The following is a 21,929-nucleotide window of genomic DNA, read 5'->3' on the forward strand; positions in this document are numbered from 1 at the left end:
GCAAGTTTCACACATACATTTCCACATCTGATCTCGACAATGAACATACCGGTAATGGTTACGGAGTGCTGCTTGTGAACATACCGGTAATGGTTACGGGGTGCTGCTTGTGAACATACCGGTAATGGTTACGGAGTGCTGCTGCTTGTGAACATACCGGTAATGGTTACGGGGTGCTGCTTGTGAACATACCGGTAATGGTTACGGGGTGCTGCTTGTGAACATACCGGTAATGGTTACGGGGTGCTGCTTGTGAACATACCGGTAATGGTTACGGAGTGCTGCTTGTTAACATACCGGTAATGGTTACGGGGTGCTGCTTGTGAACATACCGGTAATGGTTACGGGGTGCTGCTTGTGAAGTTCTTTCTCCGCATTTCTTTGACACATTCTGTCAAAGTATTGCTGTTGCAAGATTTAATATGTCTCTCTCTAGGCCCTACTGAAATGCTTCCACACAGGTCGCACGTATACTTAACAGCAACATTAGGGAGAGCGCAGGTCTGCGTATCACGGGACCTTGAGTTCGAACCTCGGGCGAGGCGTATGTTTTCCGCGACGATGTGATAAAAGGCACCCTACTTTAATCCTTTGTCCTTCACATCTGATTCATGTGGAGAAGCTGGCACTTACTTGTCGAGGACAGATTAATACTGATACTTAATCTCGGGTTAGGTTAATAGCCCACCCTAGCATAACTGAAGTACAGTTGAAAACCGTCGGGCGGTAAACCCTAGAATGGCAAACGTTGTTTCCTGCTCTTGTATCGATTAAGGCCTTTGAAGTCACTTGAGGCAAATGTCACATCCGTATTTTCAACCTCAATATGAAAATCAAACTTGTGTCTGTTTATTGTATTCTGCTGCTAACACGACACATGGACCGTTTGTTTTTCGATGTTTTTATGTGCACACTTTTAGGCTACGGCATTGGCCGTAAAGTGCTAAAGCCGACACCTGCTACAAACGTAGAATTTTCTTGCAAAATGACATTGTAAAAGCTATTTGAATTGAAAAGGGACCATGTATACGAGCAACCTCGTTGCCAGGATGGCAACCCCATTCCCGGTGATTTTTTGTTAATACTTTCTCCAATGTAGCCCTGGTTATATTATGGTAAAATTTTGTTTTTAATGGTAGATCAAACATAATATTCTTTTAGATACATGCAATACCATCTCTTGGGCATTCTTCTACAGCTGTTCTAAGTGAACGGACTGATTCGATTAAAATAAAACTTTATTTTATAAGTTTTACAATTTACATTGTATTATATTTACATTAAGTGTATACTTGGATACAGTACAGGATTCTAGTAATTATTATTTTCCCATATCAATTGTAGTAATTTTTGATTTTCTGTAATGATAATCGATTGAGCGCATTTAGATTTTTTTATGAGTTTTGCAGCATTCGCTAATAATGTAGGCCTACTACTGTATTAAATTCTACGTTCTCAAATTAGGCATATGAGGTCAGAAATTGGCAATTTTGTTGATTTCGTGCAATTTCATTAGATTGTGCGTTTTACCATCCGTGTGTGTGTGTGTGTGTGTTTTTGGGGGGGGGGGGGGGGGCGGGGGGTTTGTTAAAAAAGCTCCTTTTGATGTTTCAAACCATTTCCGTACTTTTCCGTATTTTGTAATAAATGTCCGTAAAATGAACAAGGACGGCGGAAATTCATAATGAAGTATGACGTCATTTCCCACAGTGCTTTTTTGCTAATGGAGGACAGGAGGCAGAATATTTGATGATGTTCTCCGATATTTTCTGATTTTGACAGCTGTAAAAAGTTTTAGAGCATCATCAAAACTGAACGAAAACACAGGCATTTTAATCAACAGGTTCCTACCTGTTTTAAAGGAAAATACATATTTTTTCTTCAAAGAAACTGCGAAAGTACAGAGGAAAATTTATAAATCAAAGATGGAAAGTTGACGAAAGAACAGTCTAGGATAAACATTTTTATTATTTATTTATCGAAAATCTTGTCTATTTAATAACGTAATCACGAAATATAGGAATGGCAGAGCCGGCTGGTCCAGCAGATGAAACGATAAAGGTCGTTTGCCGAGTTCGTCCTCTCAACAGCTCTGAGGAAAAGGCAGGAAGCAAGTTTGTGTTGAAATTTCCATCAGATGAAACAATTTCATGTGGTGTAAGTATTCTACAGTTAGATCAAGCTTTTTGCATTGGTACATGTAATGCAAGCTCACAAGAAAAGTCATAATTCCTGTTTGTAATGTTCAGCTGGTCTATATTTACAGTTTGGAAGTGTCTAGTCATCCGGTTACAGGACGCCAAGCTTGCGTAACCAGACGCCTAGCAAATCCTCGGGATTTTCAAGCCGTCCAGTAATTGATTTCTTAATGACGAAATACATGTGTATGAATCCATACAAAAGTGTAATTTTACAGGAACAAATACATTACATTGACATGATCATCTCCTATTCGTTTCGCCATTATTGATTTGGGCAAACTTTTGTTTTATCGGCTGAAAATGCAGTAATCTATTCGAGACAATTAAAAATATACTTTGTATATATTCACACAGAATTTTGTTTGCAGATAAGTATTGCTATCATAAGTAAATAATAGGTAAAATTATATTATATCATTACTTATTCATTAAGAAATTGATTACGGGACGGCTAGAAAATCCCGAGGATTTGCTAGCCATCTGGTTACCGGACGGCTAGAACAGTAAAACGCAGGCTAGGCGTCCAGTTACTGGACGGCTAGACACTTCCTTACAGTTTAGTGAAATGGACTTAAGAATGCTATGCCAACTTTATGATCATCAAGATTACACAAAATAATTTATGGTGTTTTCCAGGAATTGGTGTCTGTGTTATAATAAAATGCAATTACAGTTTTTGTATGGACACTTTTTGCTCAAATTACAATAATCTGTTCAATATTGTTGCATCTTACATATTTGCTTTGTTTACAATCATTTTTCATTTTGTTAAACTTAACAGATGTGGCTGTGTATTTTTTGTACACACTGTAATTTGTTTTCCATTTAAAACTTGGTCCAGTTGTAAGTTTGACATATCAGTTAGTAGTCTGAAATGGCAGGTCCCATCAGTCCCAGACTCCAGACAAGATAGTTTTACAGATAGCATGGGCTTAATTTTCTCAAGTTAGAAATTGGTCCAGCTCTATTTGGAAATTGTTTATTCTACAGGGTGAGCCACGCCATGAGAAAACCAACATAATGGCTTTGCTACCAGCATGGATCCAGACCAGCCTGCGCATCCGCACAGTCTGGTCAGAATCCATGCTGTTCGCTAATGGTTTCTCTAATTGCAATAGGCTTTGAAAGCGAACAGCATGGATCGTGACCAGACTGCGCAGATGCGCAGGCTGGTCTGGATCCATGCTGGTCGCAAAGCCATTATGTTAGTTTTCTCATGGCGCAGCTCACCCTGTCTTCCCTTCATTTCCCTTGTAATGAAATGCTCAAGTGCGATTTTACTGTAAAAGTACTCGGGACTGGAAACAGTCATATACAGTTGAAACTTGATCTCTCGGACTCGCTTATCTCAATATATCGGCTATCTCAAAGAAAAGTGCAAGTCCCATGATGGCATCCTGAAACATACACACAAAGTAGCATTAAAATTTTAAGTTGAATTTCTGTTATCTCGAAGTAAAACGCTTGATTTCTTAGAATTCGAGATACTGAGTTACAACTGTATATACATGTTAATAAACAGGCTCAGTCTTTCAGAGTACAGATGTATATTATATTTGCATCTTTTATTTATTGTCTGAAGTGTGTGTGGTTATGTTTAAATTGCGCACTAACATTATGCTTAATTCTCTCGCATTTAATCCAGTAAAGTAGACTTGCTTTATTTTGTTTCGTGTTTTCAGGGTCTAGGATCAGATGGACGTGGCCCAGTGAGTTATGATATTATAACACATAGGGGGAAAACAATGCAAGCTTGCTGCTTTTTGTTGTTCTTTTCAGTGAACTTTAATTATAGGGTTTATTTCTACATTTATATCAGCACTTCTAGTATTCTTTAAAACAGAAATGGGTTTATATACATGCATATTTATAGAGGATGTTCAATTTACATGTAAGATATTAAGATTCTTGGAGAGGCATTTTGATATACAGTGCAACCTCTGTAGAGCAACACCCTTTGGAAGATACAAATACTGACCGTTATGTAGTGTTGCTCTTGAGAGGTCAATTTTATAGTATATTTCAGCTTAGGGAAATTTTGATGATGTTGTTATAGAGGTTTTTGCTTAAGAGAGGGCCGTTCTGGAGAGGTTGTACTGTATAGCAGATTGGCCAAAATGCACTGGTATGAAAAGTACAAAAAATGAGCTGTTAAAAGTTTTTTTTTAAAGTATACCACAGAGTTTTTTTAGATAATAAAATTGATAATAAAACAACAAAAATAATTATTGAAATATGAAATTTTATCTGTAAAACAGGTTCTAAAATACTTTTTGTTTTAGGAAAATAGTTGGGACACATGAAAAATCATAGGCAGGGCAGACATGATAATGAGTTTATTTATTGTGGTCAGTGTTAAAAAATGAATGTTTGATTTTTAATTTTAAAGGCACTATATGACCTTAATTGTGTCATTGCTACTCTCAACCAAACACCAAAAAATAGAATTAATGTTAGATATAATTCAGTGATCTGGTAAGAACAAGTTGTTATAGAAAGCATCTAGCGGCTTTGCATTGTATGAATTGTGGTGGTAGTCTTTATAGTTTATTCTAATATGCTTGTCTCTGTTAAAACACTCTTAGTCTTACGCTAGAATGACGTCACGTTTACGTGCGATGATGTCAAAGTTTTGTTGCGACCAAGAAAGAGCGCGTTTATATTTTTTCTAGTGTTTGAGATTAAGGGCATATTAGAATCGAAATAATTTATAGCACAAGCTTGCTTTAACACTATTTATACACTCGGGTGGTTAATACGTCGTTCAAATAATTTCACTCGGGCTGCGCCCTCGTGAAATTATTACGCCCAACGTATAACCACCCATTGTGCATAAATAGAGTTAAAGCACTCTTTTGCTATAAATTATTTCTTAAGCATTAAATAATACATTGTACTCATTTCTGTTATGTACATTTATTATAGCTTTTATATTGGGTTTATTATTTATTTATTTTTAGAAGCACTTTTCAGCTGTGATAGATCCCCATATTTTAGTGCTTTTAGTATAATTATCTTTTTTTAATCATTTATTACAGCATATAGCTTATGATAACTGAAATAAAGAAGGATTTTTTTCCACATCATTTGACGATCAGTAAAACCCTTCAGAGGATGAACAGTTTAGTCCAGAGTAAAACTTTGGCTGCACAACTTCAAACAGGGCTTCAGCTAGCCAAATTTTTCTTTTAAACAGGGCAGTTGGTGTGTCACACATTTGAATTGGTACTGCCACGGAATGAATTATAACAATATAAAATGATTACAAGGTTGTGTTTACATCATTGACATTTATCTCCTTCAAATTGAAAGAATTAAAAAAATCATTTTGAAAAAAAGCAATTCAAGTATTTATTTTGAAATAAGCCTGTCTGTCTTCCTTGGGGCACAGTTTTAATTTTGATTCCTTGAGAATGTCACCAACTGTAGGCTGAAATTTGAACTGCTTACCTCAATAGAGACAGTGCAGATCTACTGATCATGGGGTTGTTAGTTCAGTTCTTAGGCAAAGCGTATGTTCACTATGACAGTTTGATAGAAAACATTGTATATGAAATCATTCTTTCCCCACCTCTGGTTCATGTAGAGAAGTTGTAAGTTACTTGCAGAGAAATGGGTTAAATCGGTACAAATCCTGGAACACTTGTTAAGTTAACTGCTGGTCATGACATGATAAATAAAATACACAATCATGTACTGTTTAAAAAACTGTACTAAACCCAGAACAGATTGGAACAACGGTTTACCGTATCCAGGCTTTTGAGAATATGCAGCCATTTATATGTTAGCCATTTACTTCATGAATCTGTTATGTAGATGATAGAAAAGTACTTTCTGGATTTCAGTATTCTTTAAAAAATGGAAAAGTCCTGTCAGAAGCATGCATTCTGTTACAGTGTCCTCTTGATTTCATTTGGGGGAAATTATCAAAAAATTTAATATGATTAGTAATGAAAAGTAACACATTAGAGTTATATATATTGACTCAAATGGGATGTATCATGGCTGAACTGCTAAAACTTTTCAGGATTGTGTCAACATATTAATTACATATTATTAGTTTCACTTGTTGCATGTTTGAAATGTTGAAAAATATTTGCATGTGTTGGCTTACTTATCTAGCTAGATAAACTTTTCTTAGAGAAAGATATTTGACCTTTGGTTTGGGTATGCACATTTTAGTCAGACAGTAGTGTAAGACCTAGCTTGAAAACTAGGTAAAAGTACCACATGTTTCAGCCATAATTATATCTGTACAGAGTTAAAAATTTGTGTCTTTAGCCACAAATCAAATGTTATAAGTATTTTACGATATTTTCCATTTCCATGCAGCAGCTTGATTCAGCTGTTGGTCCAGTTCTGTTACAGGATTTTATGTGTTGCAAGAATCAGATTCATTTTGCGTATCATTTTATAGGTCTTCAGGTGTTGTATTAGAAATAAGATGCCTTGTTTCTCTGTATTGTCATTTCTCTTTTTTATGCCTATGGGCATGTAGCGATCATTGAACTGTCCATCCGTACAAACCAGAATTTACCGTTTTGCCTTCAGCCCACATTAATGACCCAATTTTGTTCGTACTCACTCTCAAGAATCCTTGTGACAAGCCCTACAAACTGACTTTATGATATAGTCTAAGATGACCTTGAACCTCATACAGCCTTCACCTTCAAACTTAAAACCTAGAAAAATAACATTTTATGGCCCTTCAGCCCGCATGATCCAAACACTCACACGCATGATTTTGCATTTTGAACACACAGCTCCTTGGTCTACATCCAGTCCTGAATCTGATATCTATATACATTGGTTATATTTCATCTTAAGGAGCAATTTGATGATTCTGGTCATAGATATTGATTGCTCAGTCTGTACACTTTGATATTAACGTAGCATTTGATATGTAATTGCGCAATACTTCAGGCTTTGGGACAGAGTGGCAATAATTGATTTATCTGTTACAGACTGTTACAGCAAGGCAGTTGCAAAGAATGCATATATAATGTCACTAGGAGATATTATTGTTTACAAATTCCTGACATCTGGTTGGTCTTGTATTGGTTTTTTTGACTGCCAGATAATCAGCTTGTACATGTAACCAGGAATTGCCCAAGAGGTTAAGGTCACTGACATCAAATAACTTGCCCCTCACACAGATTTATTGGTTCAAGACCTGCTAGGGTTGCCATGTGAGGGAGTCATCTAGCTGGCTTGTCAAAAGGTGGTGGATCTTTCAGTGTGCCTGCCCTTGCCTGAATTATTGTTGTGAAGGACACCTGGGTCTCTCTGAACCATTTGCCTGTTTTGTGTTAGCCATTATATTACATAAACAATTTGCCTTTGTATATGTTGATTGTTGTTTTTATAGTATGTCAGTTATACATGGGTGAATCTGCCCAGCCTTTCTGACTTTACTTTCAGTATAGACCTATCCCCCAGGCAGGAGGGAGGGGCACTGGTAATTAAGTTTTCCAATACCAGCCTATTCTGAGATTACCTGTTCAAGAAAGCAAAACAATGTCTCCGTCAGAAGAACTCCTGAGGTCCTTCCTTAGTGTATATTACCATTTTCAATTATCAACAAAATTCTGTTGACTCAGCAGATGAGAATTTAAACATGCCATTAGACTGATTATAAAGAATTTGTGACAAAATTTCAATGCAAGTCTATTTTAGAGATTTTCACAGAGAACTGATTGTAAAATTTTCTTAGATTCTGCTGGCGCTGGTCAGTACCAGTTTTTTGCTCCACTATTCCGAGAATAGGGGTGCTATTCTACTTGCCCCGGTGTCGGTGTGGGCGTCAGCTTTCTTGGTTAAAGTTTTCCGGCAACCTTTGTTTTTCTTTGTTACTTTTGCTTATATCTTACTTAACTTCACATAAACATTGTCGAGCATACAAACAAAGTATATGCAGGGGCTGGGCCCATTAATTTATACCCAAGGTCAAGGTCACCAAGTTGTTATACTTGGAATTACTTTCATGTCAAATTTTTTCGAAAGCTTCGCAGTGCTCCAGCTAGGATTGAAAAAGGGCAGGGTGCTGGCACTGAAAAGGGCACTTCTGGGGTGGTGGTCGGTCCGGGACCGTGCTCCCCCGGGAAAAAAATATAACTGGTCCATGCATACAGTGCATTTTAACATACTTTAGGCATGGAATTTGACATAATTTAGGCATGTTTTTTGGCACACTTTAGGTATGGTCTTTTAATAGGCTATGTCTGTCATCTCTAATGCACCAATTTATTAACTAAAAATTCTGCTGTTTGTATTTTACTTGGCATTCATTTTCAACTTGTAACATTTCTTTGTAATTGAATACTGAATAACAATATCTATGTGTTTAGGCCTATTTTACTTGTTACAATTTCAGTACACATCTTCTCCATGTAGGCTACTTGATATTTATATATATATATTATATACAGAAAATAAAGTTTAAACTTCCACTTAAATAAATGAAATCAGGCAAAGTTTTTAACTTACAACAGTCTAAAAGCAGGTTTAGCACTTGTAATAGACATATTCCGGGTATCCAAAATTTTATATCTGGATATGGTTACACTTTTTTCTAAAAGTCGTCGAATGTCCAGTTTAAACAATATTTTTTAAAAATTATTATGATGCAAAGACAGTTTAACAGCATTTTACAGTATCTGACATTAAAGTGTACCCTGTCATTACATCTTAGTAAACTAATTTCAAAGAAATCTTCATGGAAAGTCGGCAATTTCACAAAGCAGACGACAACCTACTTTCGATTTCAAAAACTTGTAAAACGATAAAATCAAAAATATTTTCCTATTTAAATTTGATTGTGATCGATTTTTATTAATTAGATTTAAATGTCTGTTGTCTGGACTTAAGTTTCAGTTGTGTATAAAGGGGTATTTTACGACTGTATTACCGAAAACGAAAGTACACTTTGACAGGTGGCGCGAAATGATAATGATTTCAGACTGGTTTGCACACTGTTTTAACACTAAGGTTCAGTGATTTTAATGCTAGTGGAGCAGTCTAAAATATCATGATCTGCCTCGGGCACGATTACAGCAGGTAATTGTTTGTTTGCTAATTATGTCAATGCCCCCCGGCGTGTATCACTCGATAAAATGGGGGCAATAAAGCAGTGTATTATAATCACTGAGGCAAAAAAGGGAAGTTTGGCTAAAAAAGAAATGAATGGTTGTAAAACGGGCAGGGTGCCTGGCGGGGCAACAGGGCGGAACGAATTTCGGAACGGGCGATGCGCCCTGCTGTAAATAGCTAGCTGGAGCACTGCTTCGTTTATAGATATATCTTTGGTACTTTAAAAGATAATGACTTGAAATTAAAACTATTTCTTTATAATCATCATCTGCATTGTGGTTACAATCCCCATAACTCTAATTGTATTTTGACAGAATAATGCCCTTTTCATACTTCAAAGTTTTTTGGCAATCTTCGCTTTCTGGATATAACTTCAGTACATTATAAGATAATGAATTGAAACTTAAAATATATCTTTATCATCATCATCATCTGCATGTGTAGTAACAATCCCCATAACTCTGATATGTATTTTTGACCAAATAATTATGCCCCTTTCATACTTTCTTTTTTTTTTGACAAACTTCGTTTTCTGGACATAACTTTGATACAACGTAAGATAATGACTTGAAACTCAAAATATATCGTTACCATCATCATCTTGGTGTATCTTCCTTTTAAAGTAGAGGTCTCTTATTGAGACATGTATTCATTTTACTGTCAAATCGCTGAATAGTGGAGCGCGCTGTCTTAAGTTACGGACAGCTCTTGTTACTTGTATGTGTAGGAGTTACTGCTATTGGTACATGCTGATGCAAAAACCCATTTTGGACAGCAGTTTCAAATTTAAAGTGCCGTTCGTAAGATTACCGGTATGACTGAGGAATGAAAGACATGAGTTAGACTTTTGGTTCTGTTGTGTGTCATAACTCATATGGGGATAGGTATACACTGGCGTTACAAAATATAGACAGGATTAACTGTAAGCTACATCATCAGTTTGTCTGTTTTCTGATGATAATTAGGGAGCGGACATTAAGTTAGATGAAAGCAGTATAATATCTGCATGCAGCAATGTTTATAGGCTGTATTGATCACTGAGCATTAGTCAGACTGTCTGCTGTGAGAATATTGGCTAGCACTTCTCCTCTGCTGTAGTATTGAACCCCAATCAATGAAAAACATTTACGTCTTACATAAGGCATAAATAGTCTGCTTTTAGCTATTTGCGATATATGAGGTAACAGCTAGCTAAAATTAGTTCATTCTTGCATAGTGTTAGAATGTTAGGCTCATGTTTGGGTAATTATGCTTCTGTTAGGGCTTGGACAAGTAAAGGGTACAGGGGTCCTTGTGGGATGGGGCCTATTTTGGGATTCCTTGGTACAAATTCAGTGGCCAGTACCCAACCAGTGATTTAAAAACAACAGTGATAAGGCTGTGTGTGAATTATGAATGAATGAAAGGGGTAGTTTTGCCAAAGTCTGTAGGACTAAATTCATGTGAACAGACAACATTTTTCATTTCATTTAGGAATTGATAAAAACTGTTTTAAGGCTATACTTTATCGTTTCTAAGCAGAATGACATGGCAGGAAAAAGCTGTATTTATTATTTCATTGTGTTAATTCTGCAGTGTAAAAACAGTAATCTAGCTCTAGGGTGAGCTACATGCTGAAATTTGATTATTTCGACAATCACATAGGCCAGTTACTCTTTCCTTTGCCCCACTTTATTCTCACCATTTTTTGCAGTTAAAGGTATAAACATTTTAACATTTTTTCTGTTTCATTTTTTGTTCAACCGAAGAATGCAATTTAGGCTTTTAGAGACAGTTTCAGTGGGTATCAGTGTTTCAAAGTACAAGTCGGGTGCAATAAGCCTTGAAAAGGAGAAGCCTTTGACATATTATGTCCCCCTTCCCCAGGCAGAAGTTTTGAGTGGATGAAAGTCAGTTGAGTAGAGCCAGATGGCTGTGTGAATCTCTTGTTTTATTTATAAAACTCTCCATTAGCTTGTATTGTTGCTAACCATGTAATTTTCACAAATATGTTAGAATGATAATATAATTTGCAGATTTCCTTACATGAACAGAAACTTTTCTTCCTATTTTGTCAAGGGAGGTAATTATTAGCATAAGTGGGAACCATCTTACTGGTGCTGTTGCAGAGTTATGGCTCAAAGGGTTGTCATGATTTCACTTACCATGAAAGTACTAGTAACTTTAAATGGCAGAAAATCGCATTGGTTGTACTAACAAAGACAGATTCATGTAGCATTGAACTGCATGAAATTAACCAAGTAATGTAACTACATGTAGCATGATTCTATATAAACAGTTATTATACTACTAATTGCAGCTGCGCTCTTCAATAAAGACTGTAAGTTTCTGGGGTTGATGACAGTTTAGTTTGTTTGTTAACTTAATACAGTAGAATGGACAATATTTGCACTGATCATAAATTTTGTAACATGATCATGTTAGTATTGAAAAGGTCCACCTGCTTAGCTCAACAGAGAGAGGGCAGATTTACGGAACGCGGTGTTGTGAGTTCGATCCATGGGCATGTTCTCTGTGACAGTTTGATAAAAGACATTGGGTCTGAAATCATTTGTCCTCCACCTCTGATTCATACATGTGGGGAAGTTGGCAGTTACTTGCGGAGAACAGGTTTGTACTGGTACAGAATCCAGGAACACCAGTACGGTTAACTGCCCGTCGTTACATAACTGAAATACTGTTGAAAAATGGTGTCAGACCCAAAACAAACAAACGAAATATTGAAAAATGCAGAAAAGATAATTACCCAAAAGCTTTCAAGTTGCAAAGAAGAAAAAAAAAGAAAATGCAAATGGTGTCCAGTCTGCAGTTGTTAAAAAGTTAAGATTTTACTGAAAAAAGAAATCTTTTCACTTGCATGTTCATTTTATTCTTTTCTAAATTACAGTTGTCTTGTTTTGTTGGATATATATTTTTTCAGTATTATCGTTTTGTTTGATTATATTTCAGTAAAAACTCAGTTTTTATGATTTTGATATGTTTTGATGCTGAGAAATTATGTATCATCCTTATCACTGATTTAAGTACTAATCAATTCATAAATTTCATTCATTTTCAAAATACCATCAGAAAACTATATTTTATTAGCTTCTTTTCTCCTTTTCTTTTTAATTGAATGTGCATTATCATCGACAAATCTTTGTTTGCAACAGTCATTTTATGTTTAAGCAGCAGGTCTACATTCTGAGGGTTTCATTTTGTTCCTGATCTAGCCCAGTTAGTTTTATATAGGTACACATGTAAAGCTCAGGGATGCAAGTGACGTGGTCATAGATTTGAATCTCTTGTATGGCATATGCTCCGATTATCTGGAGGCATTATATCTAAGGTTGTTCATCCACCATCACAGATTCATGTTAGTAAACTGTCAGTTACTTGTGGAGAATAGGTAATGAATGCAAGAACACTCATTGATTGTGTACCTGACAGTCATATCTAACTGTAATACTGTTTATAACATTGTGAACCCTCAGAACGGTTCACCTACAAGTATTTTTATTGTTGGAAAATGAAGTTTAGTTTGTATATTGAATGAAGTTATTGAAATTTTCATTTCAGCAAAAAGTGTTTGCGTTTGATCGAGTGTTGAAGCCAAATGTCACCCAAGAGTATGTCTACACAGTGGCTGCAAAGCCAATTGTTGCTGGTAAAAAAATTTGGCTATAAAACTGTAGTATTTTTAGCTCACCTGAGCACAAAGTGCTCAAGGTGAGCTTTTGTGATCGCCCTGTGTCCGTCGTCCATCCGTCGTCAACAATTTTACTGTTAACTCTCTAGAGGTCACAATTTTGGCCCAATCTTAATGAAACTTGGTCAGAATGTTACCCTCAATAAAATCTTGGACGAGTTTGATATTGGGTCATCTGGTCAAATCAAAGGAAAAGCTTGTTAACAATCTAGAGGTCACAATTTTGGCCCAATCTTAATGAAACTTGGTCAGAATGTTACCCTCAATAAAATCTTGGATGAGTTCGATATTGGGTCATCTGGTCAAATCAAAGGAAAAGCTTGTTAACACTCTAGAGGCCACATTTATGACTGTATCTTCATGAATCTTGGCCAGAATGTTAATCTTGATGATCTTTAGGTCAAGTTCAAATCTGGGTCAAGTGGGATCATAAACTAGGTCACCAGGTCAAATCAAATATAAAGCTGGTGAACACTTTAGAGGCCACATTTATGATAACATCTCTATGAAACTTGGTCAGAATGTTAAGCTTGATGATCTTTAGGTCAAGTTCAAATCTAGGTCAAGTGGAGTCAAAAACTAGGTCACCAGGTCAAATCAAAGTTAAAGCTTGTTAACACTCTAGAGGCCACATTTATGACCGTATCTTAATGAAACTTGGTCAGAATGTTAACCTTGATGATCTTAAGGTCAAATTCAAATCTGGGTCAGATGGGTCAAAAATTAGGTCACCAGGTCAAATTAAAGGAAAAGCTAGTTAACACTCTATAAGCCATATTTATGACCGTATCTTAATGAAACTTGGTCAGAATGTTAACCTTGATGATCTTTAGGTAAAGTTCAAATCTGGGTCAGGTGGGGTCAAAAACTAGGTCACCAGGTCAAATTAAAGGAAAAGCTAGTTAACACTATAAGCCACATTTATGACCATATCTTAATGAAACTTGGTCAGAATGTTAACCTTGATGATCTTTAGGTCAAGTTCAAATCTGGCTCAGGTGGGGTCAAAAACTAGGTCACCAGGTCAAATCAAAGGAAAAGCTAGTTAACACTCTATAAGCCACATTTATGATGTATCTTAATGAATCTTGGTCAGAATGTTAATCTTGATGATCTTTAGGTCAAGTTTAAATCTTGGTCGGTTGGGGTCAAAAACTAGGTCACCAGGTCAAATCAAAGAAAAAGCTTGTTAACACTCTAGAGGCCACATTTATGACTGTATCTTCATGAAACTTGCTCAGAATGTTAACCTTGATGATCTTTAGGTCAGGTTCGAATCTGGGTCATGTGGGGTGAAAAACTAGGTCACCAGGTCTAATCAAAGGTAAAGCTTGTTAACAATCTAGAGGTCAAATATATTACTATATCTTCATGAAACTTGGTCAGAATGTAAATCTTGATGATCTTTAGACCAAATTGGAATCTGGGTCATGTGGGGTCAAAACCTAGGTCACCAGGTCAAATAAAAGGAAAAGCTAGTGAACACTCTAAGAGACCACATTTATGACCATATCTTTATGAAACTTGGTCAGAATGTTAATTATTAATTATCTTAAGGTTAAGTTCCAATCTGGGTCAGGTGGGGTCAAAAACTACCGTATTTTGGTGTGTATAGGTCGCGGTAATGTATAGTCCGCATCTAATATTTGCTCTGGAAATGGTCGGAAAATTTAACTTCTAGCGTATTAGTCGCAGTTAAATTTCGGATTTTTTCCCCAGCAATATTTAATATTTACCGGCAAAAAAGTTATGGCGGCGGCCATATTGATGCCGCGGACTGAATTATTATCAGAACCTGATTGGTGGAAATCGGACAGTGTTATTTTCGTTCCCAACCGTTTCGTACCAACAGTAGTATCGGTAACAGATTATATCAAAGAAAAGCGGCTTTTTGACACTAATTGGCAGCAGACTGTTTGCGTTTACATTCTGTTATCATGCAAGTTTAAGTGCGAATTGTTTGCACAGCAATTATAACACCTTTCCGTGTCATGTAATTAACCGCGTTCTCTTGATTCTGAGTAAAAAGATTAACAAAATATCTCTTTTTGGATTTTTTTCTTTTATTTAAAAATCAAAAGTAAAAAATTATCTTTCAAGTTTTTTTAATACGCTAAGAATTAGTATAAACAATGTTTGGAATGGAGGACGGATCTGTCCAGATTTTATCCAACCCGGAGTACATGTCAATGGCGTCCAGTAAAACGAAAGTAGAAACAAACGTAATTCAGACTGCAAAAACATCTTTGAATTAAAGTCATTCGTAATTTTAATAGTCAGTATGGGTTATTTACGATATATTTTATTGAAAGTAACCGCTATTGGTTGTAAAGCCGCCGATATTGATATTTTTTATCCATTTTGTTCGTTTGTAACAGATGCATGTAATTTTGCGAGAGCTACGGTCAGAAAATTGGCCCGAAAAAAAAACTGCTGGCAATGTTCTGTCGTATAGGTCGCAGGAACTTTTTCAGGCAGCAGAATGAGTAGAAAAAGTGCGACCTATACACACCAAAATACGGTAGGTCACCAGGTCAGATCAAAGTAAAGCTTGTTACCAATCTAGAGGCTACATTTATGAACATATCTTAATGAAACTTGGTCAGAATGTTAATCTTGATGATCTTTAGGTCAATAGGTCAGGTGAGCGATACAGGGCCTTCATGGCCCTCTTGTTTAGGTAGAATATTGTATCATTCTTTTGTTTTTTAGCTCACCAGTCACAGAGTGACAAGGTGAGCTATTTTGATCGTGCAGCGTCCGTGCGTAAACTTTTGCTTGTGACCACTCTAGAGGTCACATTTTTCATGGGATCTTTATGACCACTCTAGAGGTCACATTTTTCATGGGATCTTTATTAAAATTGGTCAGAATGTTCATGTTGATGATATCTAGGTCAAGTTCGAAACTGAGTCATGTGCAGTCCAAAACTAGGTCAGTAGGTCTAAAAATAGAAAATCCTTGTGACCTCCCTAGAGGCCATATTTTTTAATGGATCTTCATGAAAATTGGTCAGAATGTTCACCTTGATGGTATCTAGGTCAAGTTCGAAACTGGGTCACATGCGGTCAAAAACCAGGTCAGTAGGTCTAAAATTAGAAAAATCTTATGACCTCTCTAAAGTCCATACTTTTCAATGGATCTTTATGAAAATTGGTCAGAATGTTCACTTTGATGATATCTAGTTCAAGTTCGAAACTGGGTCACGTGCCATCAAAAACGAGGTCAGTAGGGCAAATAATAGAAAAACCTTGTGACCTCTCTAGAGGCGATATTTTTCATGGGATCTGTATGAAAGTTGGTCTGAATATTCCTCTTGATGATATCTAGGTCATATTCGAAACTGGGTCAACTCTGGTCAAAACTAGGTCAGTAGGTCTACGTCGTCCGTGTGTCTGTGCGTAAACTTTTGCTTGTGACCACTAGTTTAAGATCCAGCCTTGAAATTTGGATGATGTGTACAGTTTTGCACACCAATCTTTAAACTATCTTTCAGTGACCTTAAATGTGACCTACTGATCTACTTTCTAATATTTTTAGCATCAGTTTGCCATTTGAAACATGTGGTTCAATATACTCAGGTGAGCAATTCAGGGTCATCATGACCCTCTTGTTTTTAAAGGGGTTGCTATGAAATATAATATTTTAGAACATTTAAGTACTTTACTGCTGACAAATTTCCCCGGAAAACAATTTATATATCACTGTTTAGGTGTTGAACATATTGTTAATTAGGACACCTCTAGAATCATTGCAAGGGATTCTGTTGCCTGTACATGTAATCAAATTGAGGTCACATTAGCATATAAGTTCCCTCAGCCATTTGAATTAAAGCATTTCAACTGCAAAATATTTTACTTTGAAATTTGTATTATCTTGGGAGGAGTCAAATTGTGAAAAGTTTTATGTTTTTCATATGAGTTATGACAAATAGTTTTGATAGGTTGAGTGCAAGATAAACCCAACAATACTGGTATGGTCTGTCAGTATTTTGTACATTATCTTTCAGATGTACTCAGTGGCTATAATGGAACTATTTTTGCGTACGGTCAAACATCATCGGGAAAGACGCATACAATGGAAGGTGTGCTTGGGAGTGCAGAAATGCAGGGTATCATACCTCGAATTGTACAGGATATTTTCAACTACATCTATGGCATGGATGAAAACTTAGAATTCCATATAAAAGTAAGAGCGAAACTTTTTAAGTATTAGTAATTTATGATTGTAAAAATTGCCTATTGGTAACTGACTTGGCATATCCATTAAAGTAAAAGTTATAAGTAAGATTTTAAGTTCCTGTGCATGTCTTTCATTTAAACAATCTACAATTTGTAATAAAGTATTACTATATAAAGATGAAGCATTCCTACGGTTATAAAATTTAGTTGGGAGCACTTGTTTACTTAGGTCAGGGATCGAATTTAACAGTCGCTAACTCGCAAAATTCGAGTAAGAATAAAAAAAATGCGAGTAGAAAATCATGGCGATCACGTTCGAAAATCGGGGAATTCGCTCAAACTGTCCTTTTCTCTTTAAAAACTCCTTTCGGGCAGTTAATTTACCGATAATCACATGACTGCTTCTAGACGCTTGTCGCTTTATACAAAAGTAATTATCGGATATGTAAGTAAGCGTCTAGGCAATATTTGTTTTCATTTTGGACGTCTGTAATTTGCAAAGTTCTGTGAAAATGGAGAGGAAATAACATGTTTCTTGGTGCAAAAAAGCTCGCGGAGCGCGAAAATGCTAGCAACACTACCAACTGTGACCTGAGAAAAACTTAAAAGATCAACGTCAAGCCAAAAGTCCAAAGAATCATTGAGTACTTTGGTTTGTATCGTACTTTCAAAACCAGAAAGTCCGAGCCTGTCCGGACTGTGAACTTTTATATGAAACCAAACAACAACAAAACAACTTGAATTTAGCACGTAAACAGCTTTTAAATAATTGCTAGTGGAACCCATCATTTTGCTAGTGGAAAAAATGGCACTAGCAAAAATTTGCTAGTTGGAAAAAAAGTTAAGTTCGATCCCTGTTAGGTCAGCTTGTCATATATGGTGTGTGCATTTTATCAAATGTTGTCTGTGGAAATCTTGAAAAGTGATGCGGCGTTTTGTCCTAAATGGAAACTTGTTTTTATGCCCCCGAAGGTGGGCATATTAAAATAGCACTGCCCGTCCATGTGTGCATCCGTGCATGCATCCGTGTAAATTCTTGTCCGGGCTGTAACTCTGCCATCAATAAAGGGAATTTGAAATAACTTGGCATAAATGTCCACCATAATGAGACGACATGTCTTGTGCAAGACGCAGACTCCTAGGTCCAAGGTCAAGGTCACACTTAGAGGTCAAAGGTTAACTGTGTCTGTTTCGTGTCCGGTCCATAACTCGGCCTTCCATGAAGGGATTTTGAAATAACTTGGCATAAATGTTCCCTATATTGAGATGACCTGTCATGCGCAAGACCCAGACCCCTAGCTCCAAGGTCAAGGTCACACTAAGAAGTCAAAGGTTAACATTGTCTGTTTCTTGTCCGCTCAATAACTCTGCCATTCATCAAGGGATTTTAAAATTACTTGGCACAAATGTTCCCTATAATGAGTTGATGTGTCATGCGCAAGACCCAGACCCCTAGCTCAAAGGTCAAGGTTACCTTTTGAGAACATTTTTTTTTATACGCCCGAAGGGACATATTATGTTACACCCCCGGTGTCCGTCTGTCCATCCGTCCGTTAGCAATTTCGTGTCCTCTCTGTAACTCTTGAACCCCTTGAAGGATTTCGAACAAACTTGGCTCAAATGTTCACCACATCCAGACGACGTGCAGAGCACATGTTTCGGATGGCTGGCTTGAAGGGCAAGGTCACACTTAGGTGTCAAAGGTCATATGACTTTGTTTCGTGTCCGCTCTGTAACTCTTGAACGGCTTGAAGGATTTTAAAGAAACTTGGCACAAATGTTCACCACATCGAGACGACATGCAGAGCACATCAAGGTCAAGGTCACTTTTAGCGGTCAAAGGTCATATGACTTTGTTTCGTGTTTATATTGCTCTGCATTACGGTTCTCGTTTTTGTTTGGCAGATCCCTTTTTTTGTTCACTTACAATAAAAAAAATTTGAATTACTTCCCTTTTATGTTACTATAAATAGCTTATTTTGTAACTTTTTTATTATTGGCCTTAGGGAAAACCCTAGACCACTTTTCTGTGGTACAACATGGATGGTACCTCCAATTTTTAGGTGTATTTTTACATATCTGTACCTGGTAAGGATTTTTTTTTGAGGACTTAGAGAATTTTTTTTGGAATTTGAATTTTTTTGGAATTTCTTCCCTTTGTTTTTCCTGTCCTTTGGGTTTCAACAGTCAAGTTCTTTAAATTTTGCCCCCTTCCTCTGATATAACCCTTCGGGCATATATTGCCCCACTTGGTGGAGCTCTTGTTAAATGTTTCATACCTAAAGTATTCTGGCATATTTTGCGCAGACAGCTGTAGCATTCTTTTGGCTTCCACTGACTTGAAATGCGCCCATGCATTTCATACCCTTCTGGAACCTGAAGGGACTGTGTTGAATTTCTTTAGTAGCTGCATTCGTGCATTTCATTTCTTCAGATGATATTAACATATATGATTCAGTGTAGACTTAATTAGGAAAGTCACTCAGAGCGATAGTTGTTCTAAATTCTCCTACACAGTTTTCATTCGATACTTATAATTTCTCTGTATAGGTTTCCTACTTCGAGATCTACATGGACAAAATTAGAGATCTGTTAGATGGTAAGTGTTTTTTCACAGATTATTTAGCCTTTACCCTGCTGAATTTCTAAAATGGACTGGTCCATCATTCAGTTTGGGCAGTACCATTTTTCATTTGAAGGGGTGTTCACTGAAAATTTACTGATTGAAATAGCGAACAGTTGCATACCATGATCAGCCTGCACTAGGAGTAGGCTGATCTTGGTCTGCACTGGTCGCAAAGGCAGAATAACTTGCCACCAGCAGGCTAAAGGTTAAGATTGTACTTTGCTAGTTTGATTTTATTCACTTGCAGTGCTTTAGCCAGGTTGTTGAAGGGAATCTTTTCAAAATTAATGGTTGAAATGTCTTCATAGCTATAAAAGTCAAAAAATGAATTGAACAACAGTTGATCATTTAGATGTACATAACAAATTTAGCAAAATGCTAAGTTTTTGTTGTCAAAATTTTACTCTGTGACTAACCTGGGTAAAGGAAAGTTCTACACAATGAAATGTGGTGTTTAGATGAAATGATGTCCAAAACCCTGGATCAAGCTCAGTTCCTGTTAGCAGTTAGTGAAATAAAGAAATTTTTCAATATCAAAAAAAAGGTTGAAATTTATCTCGAGATTCGTGTTTTTAGAATACATATTAAACTTCACTTGTATACTAGTGTCCATCTGTATTATTCTATGGGAAATAGAAAGATTCGACAGGAGTGTAAACGATGGGAGAACTTTCTATTTGAAGTAGAACCAGTTCTGATGAAAATGTACTTAGTGGTCGAGTTTGTTTGTCCCTAATTAATATGCAGTGTTAAGTTTAAACTGTGCAAGCACTTTTGTCACTCAGCATGTACAACCTACATGTGTACATGAGTGTGTTAATTAACATTGAGTGACTCATATTTTAGGAATACTGATTTCATGTATTGAATTAACGAGAATAACCTAGATCAATGTTGGGTTTTGGTATCATTTCTCAATAAATGTAGATTTAAAGCAGACACAAAATAAAGTTTTTGCAATAATAGCGAAAATTGAAATATATATTTTGTTTACCCATGACCTTTCTTGACCTCAACGCTCGTGTGCAGTAACATTATGATCTTTATTTTATACATTTGGATTTGGGTGACCTGCGCTAAGCAGCCTATTCTGTTGCCAGGCATTGGTAATCATTCATAGGCCCAGCGAGATTGGAATCCTGAGACCTGCTTTCAGTTTTAGGCTTACTCACAAAACAGCTAAGGTTCAGTCTTAAGGTTTATAAACATTCAGTGCTATAAACAACAAATTTAAGGCAATTTCACGGGATTTTCTATGAACAACAGAAAACTTTTACTATATGAAAATCAGTTCATAGAACGTACTGTGAATTGACTTTAAAATAGTTGCAGTTTTTAGTCATTCTATGGAATTTAGAACTAAGAAAAAGGAGGAAAAAGGTGTTTTCGTTGGATGACAAATAAAGCTGCACACTAAGTAGACATTCACTTGTGTTTCCATTTCATTAAGAAGTTGTTCTTTACAAATTTCATATACATTTCACCTAAGCAGCCCTCATAATGAAACAAATTATGAATACAAGATATAAATTGGAATTTTTCCTGTTCATTTGGAATTACTGTGTGGATTGAAGCAGACACGAAATTCACAAGAATTAGTACTATTAGTATTATGTCTGATTTGTATCAAATAAAAGCTTTAGGAAACACAAATTATAACACTTCCTTTTTGTATGTAAAAGATGAGATTACATCATATTTCTAATTTCAGTTACCAAGACCAATTTATCAGTTCATGAAGATAAGAACAAAGTCACATTTGTAAAGGTATGTTGTATTTTTCATGCCATGTCCCCACATGTATGCCATAGTAACAGAACTTTCAAAAAAGATTTTAACTTTCAAAATAGATAGCAATGCATATATATGTGTAATGCATAACAAACTGCTGTTATCTAAATCTGTGTATTTGAATCTTTTTGACATAATACTTCATGGAACGGGGCCTCCGTGGCCGAGTGGTTAAGGTACCTGACTTCAAATCACTTGCCCTTCACCAATGTGGGTCCGAGCCTCACTTGAAGCGTTAAATTCTTCATGTGAGGAAGCCATCCAGCTTGCTTACGTTCTACCCAGTCGCCATATGACCTAAATTATGTTGATGCGACAATAAACCCAACAACAACAACAGTAATACTGTATAG

At 36.3% G+C, this 21,929-nt stretch overlaps 1 protein-coding gene across 3 annotated transcripts in view; it reads left to right on the forward strand.

Annotated features, from left to right (window-relative positions):
• Positions 1–1,706: 1,706 nt before the first annotated feature.
• LOC123531632 (kinesin heavy chain-like) overlaps positions 1,707–21,929 on the forward strand; it is a 68,224-nt gene continuing 48,001 nt past the window's right edge. The window contains exons 1-7 of one of the 3 annotated variants that reach the window (XM_045312766.2): positions 1,707–2,157; positions 3,884–3,910; positions 11,590–11,610; positions 12,849–12,936; positions 16,988–17,166; positions 19,710–19,758; positions 21,497–21,552. In XM_045312766.2, coding sequence (XP_045168701.2) covers positions 2,023–2,157; positions 3,884–3,910; positions 11,590–11,610; positions 12,849–12,936; positions 16,988–17,166; positions 19,710–19,758; positions 21,497–21,552 — 555 coding nt within the window. In that variant the 5' untranslated portion in view covers positions 1,707–2,022. The remainder of the gene's footprint in view (positions 2,158–3,883; positions 3,911–11,589; positions 11,611–12,848; positions 12,937–16,987; positions 17,167–19,709; positions 19,759–21,496; positions 21,553–21,929) is intronic. The other 2 variants (XM_053517513.1, XM_045312768.2) reach the window with 2 other exon arrangements.

The sequence above is a fragment of the Mercenaria mercenaria genome, chromosome 11 (assembly GCF_021730395.1).
Source record: "Mercenaria mercenaria strain notata chromosome 11, MADL_Memer_1, whole genome shotgun sequence".
Taxonomy (NCBI): domain Eukaryota; kingdom Metazoa; phylum Mollusca; class Bivalvia; order Venerida; family Veneridae; genus Mercenaria; species Mercenaria mercenaria.